This window comes from Trachinotus anak, unplaced genomic scaffold, assembly GCF_046630095.1.
Source record: "Trachinotus anak isolate AG129_WGS33_773 ecotype Australia unplaced genomic scaffold, CSIRO_AGI_Tana_v1 ptg000025l, whole genome shotgun sequence".
Taxonomy (NCBI): Eukaryota; Metazoa; Chordata; class Actinopteri; order Carangiformes; family Carangidae; genus Trachinotus; species Trachinotus anak.
This window is the reverse complement of record NW_027273876.1, coordinates 2,316,263-2,329,018: the sequence shown is the minus strand read 5'-3', so window position 1 is coordinate 2,329,018 and position 12,756 is coordinate 2,316,263. Positions and strand designations below refer to the sequence as shown.

At 41.5% G+C, this 12,756-nt stretch overlaps 1 protein-coding gene across 2 annotated transcripts in view; it reads right to left on the bottom strand.

Moving 5' to 3' along the window:
- Window positions 1-12,756, bottom strand: part of fmnl1b (formin-like 1b) — a 33,535-nt gene that overhangs the window by 7,219 nt on the left and 13,560 nt on the right. Inside the window, exons 7-18 of one of the 2 annotated variants that reach the window (XM_071462916.1) lie at window positions 10,676-10,784; window positions 9,417-9,493; window positions 9,225-9,318; window positions 6,482-6,556; window positions 4,125-4,235; window positions 3,828-3,977; window positions 3,495-3,596; window positions 3,120-3,363; window positions 1,944-2,198; window positions 1,637-1,761; window positions 424-626; window positions 86-320 (exon numbers count right to left, since the gene is read on the bottom strand). In XM_071462916.1, coding sequence (XP_071319017.1) covers window positions 86-320; window positions 424-626; window positions 1,637-1,761; window positions 1,944-2,198; window positions 3,120-3,363; window positions 3,495-3,596; window positions 3,828-3,977; window positions 4,125-4,235; window positions 6,482-6,556; window positions 9,225-9,318; window positions 9,417-9,493; window positions 10,676-10,784 — 1,780 coding nt within the window. The remainder of the gene's footprint in view (window positions 1-85; window positions 321-423; window positions 627-1,636; window positions 1,762-1,943; window positions 2,199-3,119; window positions 3,364-3,494; window positions 3,597-3,827; window positions 3,978-4,124; window positions 4,236-6,481; window positions 6,557-9,224; window positions 9,319-9,416; window positions 9,494-10,675; window positions 10,785-12,756) is intronic. The other variant, XM_071462917.1, reaches the window with a different exon arrangement.

The following is a 12,756-nucleotide window of genomic DNA, read 5'->3' as shown; positions in this document are numbered from 1 at the left end:
GCCCACTCTCACTCTCCCTCCTGACACTGAAGCACTATAATCCCCCTGCAGCCCCCTCCCCTCCCCTCTGCTCTTGTGGACTCACGGGCTGTATCAGCTGGACGCTCTCAGGGAAATTGCCCATGAAGGTGAGGGTGCTGATGCGCTGGGGGAGCCGCGGGATCTTGCTGAAGCACACCATGAAGCGGTCCTCCTCGCTGAGCTCGTCCAGGGGCCTGCCCTCGCACTCGTAGTTGTGGATGAGCTTCATGTCGTACTCAGTGGGGATGAAACGCTCCAGCAGCTCGAGGAAGTCCAGACTCAGAGCTCTCTGGTTGTACCTGTGGGAGGGGCAGTGATGTGAATTTTGAGCATCTCATTATTCATATGTTTTCACACTGTTGAGACGATGTGGAAACAATGGACTGTAGGTTTAGTGCGTACGTCTCGATGGCGCAGCAGATATCAGACGCAGCCACCCCTTCCTTGCGCAGGGTGATAGCCAGGTTTTTGGCCCTGTTGGGCTCCATCAGAGACACTTTACTTGGGGTCTTGTGGGCCAGTTTCATCTTGAGGGTCCCCGGGTCTACAGGGGCGGACTGGGCCTTGGTCTTGAACTGCTCCTCAAAGGCAGCCATGTTTAGCTCCTGGTGGGAGAGAGCCAATAAAGATATAGAGAGAAACACGGAGCTGGAACCAGAACTGATGAATTATTCATCTATTCTACAATGAAACTCTCAGACTGAATGAATATGAATGACACTGAAGAAATGAGTCAAACTCTGGACAGATAGAGAACAAGGTGAAATAAATGACCAATATAAAAAGATATTCTGATTTCATTTCAGAAAACTGAATCTACTTCAGTTTTAATAGAAAAATTCACTGTGAATCACCTGAATGACAGAAGTTAATCGTCCCTGTTTTATGACTCGTTACAGACAAGATGTAAAAATAAAACTTTAGTTTCTACAATTAAACTCTTGCTGCTAACGACTCACATTACACATGTTTAATTATATCACTTCAATCCCGATAGATTATTAAATCTACCAAAATCATGACAGTAGAAATAGTTTCTCACATAAAGTGTTCCTGTCCAGGTTGATTACATACAGGCCCAGTACTAGTTTTTATTTTATTTTTAAGGTTAAAAGACAAATGAAATGATTCTCAGAGGTTTTCAGTCTGAGAGGAATAACTGAGGATATAATAAGACCTGAGTTTCTTTTGTGTTAAAGTTTGTGAACAGAAAACTCAGTGTTATTGTTTTTATACCAAGGCTGAAGGTGATTTTTAAAATTATAATATAATATATAATATTATATCTACAGTGAGAGAGAGACAGGAAAGTCAGGGAGAGAGAGAGAGAGGAGAGTCCTGCTGCAGTCAGGACCAAACCTTAATGGTTTGTTCTCTGCCCTGAATTTTACATTTTAATGTTGCTGTTGATTTTCATAAGAGCAAAAATGTTGTAATTCTCAGGGAAGCATGGGGAGTTTATTGTGGATGATTAAATTATTTTTAATTAACAAGAACTAATAAAGAATCAAATAAATACATTTATGTTAATGACTCGACTGTGTGAGACGAAGTAAATCTGACACAACAGAGTCACACACAGTGGATGTGATGAGGCTTTAGTCAGAGGTCGAACCTCTAAGATGTGCTCGTCGTCCAGCTCGTTGAAGATGGTTCCTGCCACCTGGTTGGATTTGAGCGCCTGCCAGTTGAACAGCGGCAGGCGGTATTTGGTCTGAATGGGCTTCTTTTTTTTATGACCTAGAAGAAGGGATGAAAAAAAAAGTTTATTTTCTGATACAGAAAATCAAAATAGTTCCACAGAATATTTTTCTCTCGAACCAGACGGCGAATTATTGGTAATATGCAGAAACAGAAAAGTTTAGGTCACATGAAAGCAACAAAACCACTTGAACCTGATGGTGCAGTGATGGTGAACTCACCTGAGCTCCCATCAGCCCCTGGGGGCTGCGCCGCACCACCTCCAGGAGGCAGCAGGAGAGGTGGGGGTGCAGGTGGAGGAGCTGTGGTTGAGCCCGGAGGAGGAGGAGGTGGTGGGGGCGGCGGTGGTGGGGGCGGAGGTGGTGGAGGAGCAGGAGCTGTCACTGACTGTGAAGGAGCTTCAGAGGGGCGTGGCGGCGAATCTGAGGAGGTGGGAGTGGCCTCAGGGTCGTTACCTGAATCCACTTTGTCTTGAGCTGCGAGGGAAACAACAGCTGTGATATTTTCTGCAGTGAAGAGCAGCTGCAGCTGAACTGATGCTGAAGCAGGAGGCAAATCCATGAAGCCGAAACCATCGCAAATCAAAATGTCTCACGTCTGATTTCGATTTTTCCTCAGAGAAGAAATCAGGATTTACAGAGCAGATGTGAGCTGAGCAGATAACAGAGGAGGGAGAGTGGGCGTGTGTTTCTCACCTGTGGAAGCAGCACACCTGAACACCTGAGCTGCGCTGACACTGGCATCACTGCTGCAGCTCACCAGTAAACTACATGTAAGGGAATTTTCTTGTTTTTCATGTCTTTTATCACTGCAGCACGTCTAAAAGTTCTATTTTTAATGTATTCCCATGCCTCTGTAAAGCACTGTGAGTTGCTTTGGTGCTGTGTAAATAAACTACCTGAGTTTATGTGGACTTTGATGGTGCAAGCAGCAGAATTAATGAATGCGTCTTATTTTGAAATGATCACAGTCACAAAACGTTGCAGGAAAAAAAAGATCAGAGGTTGCAGAGCCAGATTCATTTCATGTTCAAGGCTGAAAAAAAGAGCTTTAAAAAATTGTCTATTTGTGTAACATCATTTAACTGTGACACACTTGACTCCAACTTGTCTCTTTCTAACCCAAAATAAAGTTTGACCTGGAGGACAGGCGGCTTTCAGAGAAGTGAACTGTAAGTTTAAAGCGACTGCCTGCGTCTCACCTGCGAGCAGAAAGTTCAGGCGTCTCTGTGAATAAAACCTGAAGCAGCTTTACTCTTCAAACACGCAGGGAAATGAGAGCGAGGAAGGAAAAGAGGAGCTGCTCAGCTTCAGAGAGGATGTATCTGACATATGTTGTTAAAACCAGGATATAAATATAACTTCAGGGTGGACGTGCGAGCAGACGCCAGCTCTGACCTTTCTGAGTCGCGTCCTGGAGGACGGGGACCACCTGGACGTCCAGGTGTCCGGATGAGGAGCGCTCCATCCGGACGAGCCCCTGCTCCACCAGGACCTGGACCTTGGCCTCCAGCTCCCTCAGGGCCTCGGTGGATCGGTCCTTGTCTCTCTCTCTTTCTCTCTCTCTATCACGTTCAAGCTCTCTCTCTCGCTCCTGCTGCTGCAGCAGAGTCACCTGGGAGCACGACTCACGTAGACTCTCCTGTAACACACACACACACACCCATGAAACAACAGTGTCACAGTAGTAGTTGGGAACACCTGTATGATCACATGCTGGACATGTCTCAGCTTTAGGAAACGCAGCGTGAAGAGGAGGACGGTGGACGTCACCTTCAGCAGCTCCACTTCCTTCGTGGTCTGGATGAGCTTCTTCTCCAGCTCCGACGCCTTCTCCATCGCCTCCCTCTCACTCTCCTGAAGCCTGCTGCCCAGCTGAGACACACACACAACTTTCATTTACACGTGATGACAATCAAGTAAGTGGCTGCAAAGTGGTCGCCTTCCTGCAAACTTTGTGTTGTTGATTTGCTTTTCATTTTTAATAAATTTGTTTCGTTGTTTTCACTCTGCTGTTCTGGGTTATTGTAGATTAAATCTACGACACAGTAAAGTGTGTAAACAGAGAAGATGACTGAATACTTTCTGAAGTGGTTGTGGAACCACCTGTGTGTTGTGCTCCTGCAGCTCCTCCATGTGCTCCAGCAGAGCGTTCTTCGTCTCTGCGTCCTCCAGCAGAGCCCCGACATCGAACACGTTGTCCAGGTAGGCCTGAATCTGCACCAGCAGCCTGTCGCTCTCTGTGAACTTTAACCTCTACACACACACACAGCAGATTCAAAACCAATCATCGAATCAACAAAAGGTCAAATTTAGACACAACACTGAGTCTAAACTGTTTTAAAAAATAACAAGAAAGTCTGATTTCAGGGGTCAGACTGTGAGGTCAAAGGTCAAACTTGCCTCCAGGTAGTCATCCAGCCCATGTCGGGTGAACTCGTACTGAAGGTGGACTCTGAAGTTCATGTTCTCCACTGAGTGAACCACGATGTTGATGAACTGCATACAGGCCACCTGGTGGACACACGGAGGAAATGCTTCAGTCAGGTTCATGAGCAGAGGAGCAGACAGACGCCTCCTCTGCTGCAGCAACATTTTACCCTTGTGTCCGACTGAAGGGTCATAGTTCAGGGTCAGGGTATGTGGTCCAGATGTGGAGGACACAGCTGGACCACATCCTACATCAAAGACCAGGCAGATTTTATCAGGAAACAGAAAAATCCTCAAACTGGATTTTCTTAAAGCTCCGTTTCCTTCCAGGTGGAGTCAGATTAATTGATTATGAAAATAATATTCAGTTAGTTACAGCCCCACTTCATGTCAGGTAGCTGCATTTACATGATGTTCATTGTTTGGATGAACTTAACCACAACTTAGAGATTCATTCATTCATTCATTCATATGTTCACCCTGGTGTGAGGACATTAAATTCAACAACAACTCCTGTGTTCATTGTGATCTTGACAAACACGACTGCACACACTGCAAAGGATTTTCCAGAAAGTAAAAAAAAAGGATTATTTCCAGGAAAATAGTCTTATATTTGGTCTAAAAAGAAAAATAATCTTAATAATCTTAAGTGTGTTTTACATTAGAAAAGTCTTATTCAAAAAAATACATCCAACTTTATCTTAATAAGATATCCAAGCTAATATTGAGCTAGTTTGAAGCAGTAATAAGCTATAACAATGTTTTTATTTTTCCTTATTTATCTTTCAGTGGCTAGAACTATTTGCTAGTTTTAAGAATTCTAGTCAAGCAAATGTATTTATTTATTTATTTATTTTTTGCTCAATACAAGACAATTTGATTAAATTTAGGAACATTTGGCTTCTTTGTAGTGGGGCTGTTTTTGCAGCGCACAGTCTGTTTAATAAAAGGAAGACAGACATTTTTGTGAATGGCTCTAACTGAGAGCTTCATTATGATGACTGATGACTATAATTACTGCTCTTTTTTTCCTGGTGTTAATAAAATAGAGGATTTTTCCAGATATGAAATGAAGATATTTTCTGTTGAAACTCGTTAGACTTTTAGTTATTTCACATAGTTGCTTGTAAAATGATGATTATAGAATTTAATTTATGTTCTGTACAGGGATGAAGGATATACAGAAAATATAATATTGCTATTATTTTGGTGGTTATTGTGATAAGAGTCATGAAGTTTGTCATTTTTATTTAATTTTCACTGGAAAAAAAACATTAAAATGATGATGATGTGGTTTTTGTTGTGGTCTGTACCAAACAAACATGTTCCTTTACATCTGCAGAAGATGATTTATAAAGTGCAGCATCTCTGTAGCACCACAACGCTTCGTTTGCGGTTTGTTGTGACACATTTTTATTTTTACAGAAGAACTGCAGCTCCTGCGTTTCAGATGTTGCACCAGTTGTTCAGCTCTGGTTCTGCAGCTGTGTAAATTTAATGACAACAGGATCTGACTGGTGATTACCAGTATCAGATGAGCAGGACCAGTATCAGATGAAGCAGACTCAACCAGTTATTAAACTCCTCTTTGTGTCGTGTTACTTCAGCTGCCGCCTCATTGGACGGTTCACTCTCCGCTGGCATCACAGCACAGAGCTAACACTTAGTTTTAATGCCACTAACAGTGTAAAGATTATCACTAAATGGTTTCTAACATATTCTAATATATTTTGATAACTCTTATTATGAGAGGAGATGACAAATACATTAAAATCCATAAAAAAGGCTTCAGTCTTTATGCAAACATGCACATACTATATGGCCAAATGTATGTGGACATTTCTAATAAAGAGAAAGATTAAAAAAAGAAAACTAAAGCTGCAGTCAGACTAAACATCTGTCACTGTCCGTGCTCTCGCTGCAGACACAGGATCACTTCCTCTCTGCTGCTCCTCTCATGTGACCATGTCATCACAAAACAAGAATATAAACAAACTACATTTCCTGCAGGAGACATTAGCCCCGCCCCCTCTCTTGCTGGAGAGCCTTGTGACTGTGGGTGTCACAGTTCAGTCAGATTGATGTGGGTCAGTTTGTGACTGGAAGTGAAGGTGTCTCACGTCGTTTCACATAGAAATGAATGAATCAAACTCCTGCAGCCATGTTTAAAAAACTGAAGGCAGAGGAGCTGAGTCTGTTATAGCAGCGAATTCATGCCACAATCACATACGGATGTAATGTTTATGTGTCCACATACTTTTGGCCATATAGTACAACTGGGAAAAGAAAAAGTCAGTTTCCTGTGCATAGATCCGGACACACATCTTTACCATGAAGTCGATGTTGTTGTCTTCACTGCGGAAAAACTCCATGAGCTTCTCAAATCGACTTTTCTCTCCACACACCTGAGAAACAACAACAGTGAGAGTCAGATCACAGCAGCTTCCCGCCCTTAAAACAGCTGATTATCACACCTCTGGTTCTCTTCACTGTGTTTTGTGATTAATAGTTGCTGAGTTAAATCTGGGAGACGTCCTCTGAGCCACGCTAACTGATGATAGACGAGATAAATCAACTTGCTCTCCTCTCACATGGGGGCAGTGTGCTCACACAGGATTGCATCTGTCCGTCTCTCTGCTCACGACATGCAGCGTTTAAATGATCTGTGTGTCAGAAACCATGTAACCTAATTACAGGGATCATGTGGCTGCTGTTTGTGGAGAATCTGGCTGTGAATTTAGTTTCAGGTTCAGGGACAAACACAGATAATGACAATAATAAAACCAGTGCATTGTGCTGGGGAATTGCCATGGATACAGGCCAAGCATTATATAAACAAGGCTTCAGGAAGTGTGTGTGTTGCAGGTTAGTTTGCTCAGCTGATTCCCTGTCTCGTCCATTAGCAGCAGCATGTGAACGTTTGCCGTCTTGTACTCTGCCCTCCCCCCTTTTCACCCACTCATGTTCGCTAAATAATGCAGCTTGCCAACCCGACAGCCCGCACGGCCCAAAACAAAGCCCACGTCCTGCCACTGAGCGGCACATAAGCCAGCTCCTGGCTCACCGCCCGCCCGCCCGCCCGCCGCCGCCTGGGCTTCATGACCACGAGCACTCTATCGCTCCCTCCATCTTTCCCTCAATCTCCCTCTGGCTCTCACCCACACACACCTCTGCTGCTGCGGCACCAAAACAAGTGGCACTCGCTGTGATACTGGAGCCTCCGCTGTGGTAACTGATGCCGCGCTAATCAACCAGACGGGGGCTGATGTTGCCAGAGGACTTGGTGCTTACAGATGGGCAGGTTTTTAATTTGTCACTTGGTTTTCTTCCTCTTTTTGCTTTATTGAAGGTTGAGTCTTTCTTACTGTCAACAAACCTCATGAAGATAAAACCCTGAACTGAATTAATCCCATTAATAAGCGTCATGAAGTGTATCTACAGTCTGATTTATCTAATTCCTCTGAGCCACAGAGCTCCATTGTTTCCATAAACACATCAAAATCACCACAGCACCAAATGTGGATTAATCCGCCGCTGAAAATAGTCCCCAACAAATACAAATACTCCTGTTTGAGTAGCATTTATTAAAAACTACAGTTACCAGCTGTTTAAGGAAGTTACTGAGACTTTTTGAAGGTACATTTTTTTGTGATTTGTGAGGTGTTTTTAAAGATTTATGTCTTGAGCAGGAGTCAATGAGCTTCGAGCTGAGAGCCACAGGATATTCAGAAAATATTGAGAATTGATGGTTATGGTCTTTTTTTTTTGACAGTAAGAAGAAAATTTATATTCAATCCAGAATATTAAGATAAATGTGTTTCTGTTTCTGTCTGAACTTTCCTCTGGATAAATCCACAATTAGAGAAAAATCTCACAAATACTTGCACAGGCTGTAATTCAAACAACAACAGTCTTTAGTGAAGCAGCCAGTCAGTCTAATTAAACTGTTGTTTTAAGTGTTTTTGAAACTGGAGCCAAAGTGAAACAAACCAGCAGCTCCTGGTTATTGCAGTGAAATCACATTATCAGTCAAGATCTGGATCCAAATGCAAATGTGTATAACTGAAATCAAAGTGCACTCCCTCCCTCTCAGTCAGGAGGACTCAGCTTGTTGCAGGGCAGCTTTCCAACATCACTGACGTCCACTAATAATAGAAACTCCTGGTTCAGGTTTACGCTCCTTCCTGTCTGCGGCGTTGACCCTGCAGGAGGAGGATCTGTTGGCAACAGTTGCTGCTTTCTGAGGCGAAGATGAGAGACGGCCAAGGAGAGGTCAAAGGCAACTCAACAAGTGCTTCACATATTTATGTCTCCTCGGTCGGTTTTATCTGGTGGTGGGACAACTGCACAGAGCAGCTGACGGGGGGGGGGGGGGGGGGGGGGGGGGGGTCAGGAGGGTCTGGGGTTCCCCTTAACCTGCTTCTCAACACATTAAAGGAGAGACTGGAATGTGGCTGCTGTTACACTAACACCACATCTATGTTAAGACCAGTAAGACCAGTTTAAAATAAGGTCTGAATGTGGGCTGAGTCATTCCTCCTGATGCTGTGGTGGAAATGGTGAAGTTTGAGGCCAACGCAGTCCAATGTCTTCATGCATTCTTGCAGCACAAGGTGACAAACTGTTTCAAAACACGCAAACTGTACTTTCAGCCAAATCCCAGATTGGACTAACTGATCTGTCATGGTCTGAGCTGGGAATTAAACGGTCTGAAAACCTCAGTCGTGGTCTGGTAGTGGCTGAAATGTGTCTGTAAAGAAGGAGTTTTGTGCTGAGGAAAGGTGAACTCTGGCTGACGCCTACTTGATTTGATAAACTTGCATCATATTAGCTTCAAATAAACATTTTTACACAGAACACACACTGTTGATTTTGAAAGTGAGAGCATGTTAGGAAGAGATCTGCTGCTGTTTCTGTGTTTATACCCGACGATCGTTTCTGGACAGGCCTGAAAAAATGTGTGAATCTATCCTGTGAAGTCGCTGTGCAGCCACACCCGTGACAAAAAACACGAAAACGAGGAACAGATTCAGAGAGATGTGAGTGTAGTTTCACTCTGGTGACCCGTCGTACCTCTTTGAAGTTGTCGAAGGCGGAGAGGATGATGTCATGGCCTCCTCGCACCAAACATACGGCGGCCAGCAGCTCCAGCACCAGCGCCTTAGTCCTGACAAGTTGAATTGATTTGTGCGTTTACTTTACATTTATTGATCTATTAGGTGTCTCGTGACCTTTCACACACGTTTTAAAGTTCACGTTCCTCACCTTGGGTTTCTGTCGTTGAGGCTGAGTGTGATCTCATTGACACAGCAGGGGTGCTTCATCACCAGGTTGAACCCAGACTGACAACACACACACAAACACACAACTGTCAATCACTCATCCACTGGAAAGCATTTGCACTTTTAAGCTTAAACAGTGACAGTAACAACTAGAACAACTACATCACCGCTTTCTTCCTTCTGTTATTTGACTACAATCATTTAATTTAACCTCGTCAGTTTCTGTCAGGTAACAAATTAAATTAATATTAAAAATACTAAGTAATGAGACAGTATGTCAAAATGTTGACTCACTTAAACCAAATATATATATAAATATTTGCTTAGTCAACATAAAGTGAAAGTTTAAGCCAAAATAATAGGACACTGAATCATAATAACAGGATAAATCAATATTTACACTTTTGCTCTTAAGCTTATGACTTATTATCTATAAATTATCATTTAGAAATTCTGAATTCTGTTTTTGTACCCTATAAATTTTAAGTCTGATTTTTTTAAAGCCTGAACCCTGAGTTTTGACTTTGTATCTTATAATCTTTACTTAGACTCACATTTGTAGCTGATGATTATGACTTAAATGTGAACATTTCTTAAAAAGGACTTAATTTTACTGTTACATTTTTGACTTAGTTTCTCTTAATTCCGACATAGAAAATCAAAATTTTAACTTTGCAATTAATTATTATGACTTAATTGTGGCTTGTGAATTGTGGAATTAAAATTTTGACTTTGCCTCTCTTTATCTTGATTTTTAAAAACTCAAAATTTGTAGCTCATAATTTTTTACTTCAATTCAGAATTTTGACTTATTGTTATACAGTATATCTTAATTATGTCTTAATTTTATCAAGACAGTTAGATTTTTCCTTTGAACATCTAAATCGTGATTAAGAAAATAAAGAATTTGGCTCTCAATCAAAAATTTTAATTACTTAATTACTTAATTTTTAATAAGAAAGGTCGAATTGTGAAATTGTGGCTCATCATTATTCCTTAAAGTCCCAATTTTAACTCAGTGTCTCATAATCTTGATTACAAATATACATTTTAACTTAAATTAAACTTGACTTTGAAAGTTATTTTTGACTCAGTATCTCTTGATCTCATTACCATTTTTATTTTTTCATTCCTAACATTCCAGCCATTTTTCTCTGGGCAGAAATGAGCTTCCATACCTTTCTGTCAAACATGTCAAACCAATAATTAAAGACGAGACATAGAGTGGGTGGTTTTAAATACCTGGTAGTTCATGATGGCACGTAAACACATGATGCAGAGATGAACGTCGTCTTTCTGACTCACAACACGCGAGTTCCTCACGGCTTTCCTGTTTTGGAGAGAGTTGAATCTGCCAGGTGAGAGACGCTGTGGTTACGGCTTTGTTGTCCCTACACTCACAGTTCAGTGTTAACCACTCAGCAGATGTGCTCAGGATCTGCTTCGTGGTGACACCACAGACGACCTGAACACTCCCTCTGGTCTGATGATGGGTTAGAGACATTTCTCACATTCAGGCTTTAACAGTCTGAACTTGAAGCCAACAAACAAACACAAACTGTACGAACACAGAGGCGTTCACAACGACTAGAATGCAGTGGCTTCAGACCAGAAAGATAATGTGTCTGAGAATGTGTGTGCGTGTCTGTGTGTGTGTGTGTGTGTGTGTTCAGCAATGTGACGGTTAAACAAAAGACCAAACTTTCCATTAAACCTCCAGGGTTGTTTTTTATGAACCACATGTGCTGACTGTGGTTTGACAACTACAACAACTCTGCTGTCACAGTTTATTAAAGTAGAATCACTGCCTCGTGGTTGTTTCCTCCACCAACCAGACACGTGGCAGGAAGTATGGTCATAGACTCTGAGTCACAGTGTTTAATAATGGCTTGGTTCATATCATGGTTTTTGCAGAACATCATGATGTCACAGTGAAGTCGACCTTTGACCTTATAAAAAGATATAAACTGTCACTACTTCTTCATTTTATCCTATTAGACATTTGAGTTAAACTGTGTTATAATTAATGTATGAAGGTGAGTGACTTATGGCCAAAAGTGTGTTTTGTGAGGGCACAGTGACCTTTGACCTTTGACCACCAACCAGTTCATCCTTGAGTTCAGGTTGGTGGCAAAGTTGAAGAAATTCCCTCAAGGTGTTACTGAGATGGACACACTGTCACCAGGGGGGAGGCATAAAATATTAATATAATATAAAAATATTAACATCAGGAGTATTACAAAAGTAATATACAAGCATTATAAGTATTATGAGGTATTATAAACATTATTGTCAGACATTGTCAGCACCAGGTGACCTTCCTTTGTCCAACCAACCATCTAAAATCTAAGTATATTCAATTTATTATCACGTAAAATGAACAAAAGCAGCGAATTGTCATAATTGAGAAGCTGAAACCTTTAAATTTTTGGGTGAAGACTGAACAATTAATCAAATATCAAAAGATTTGTCAATTTAGATTTTTTAAATCTAAGCTTATATTGTAATATACTGTAAATTTTAAATTCAGAAGTAGGAATTTGTATGTAGTAATAATTATTCTTATGTACTCAGTGAAATGTTGCTCTCATTGCGATGTTTAAATATATATCTTGAACTTTGTTTCAACACCTTTAAAGACATAAAGATCAAGATAAAAGAAACAAATCAAGTTGTATATGTAAATTTTGTCAGATCATTTTAACGTGAACACCACCCTGTCAGAGAAAACCTCCTCTGTTTGAAAGTATCTGCATTTACATATGTGTGTGTTTGTGGGTGTGTGTGTGTGTGTGTGTGTGTGTGAGTGTGTGTGAAAGAGAGAGAGACGGAGAGAGAGAGAGAGAGAGAGAGTCACTGCTTTCTGTATTGATCCAACTGTACTTGGATATCAAATGCAAACAGCCACAGCTGCTCATCTGTGACATCTGATCAGTTGTGTGTTAGAAAATGTGTTTGGATGCAGTCGCCTCCATCTTTGCAGCAGATGAAGGATTTGTGTGTGTGTGCGAACATAATCGTGTGTTTTTGTGAAAAAGTGCGTGAATGCAAATCACGATGTTCCCATATCTGCAGTAAAAGCCACATATTTACACTGCATTATGACACCAGGTAGAGTTTATGATTGCAAATTATAACCAAACTCCTACTGTGTTGCTTCAGCTACATTACGTGGCCAAAAGTATGTGGACACCATGTTCATATAGACAATAACTTAGATTCTTATCCATCACACACTACAGTAAGGGAGGCTCTGATTCATTCTGCAGCAGGATGATCACTCCAAACACACGGCCAGAGTCATAAAGAACTATTTTCAGAGA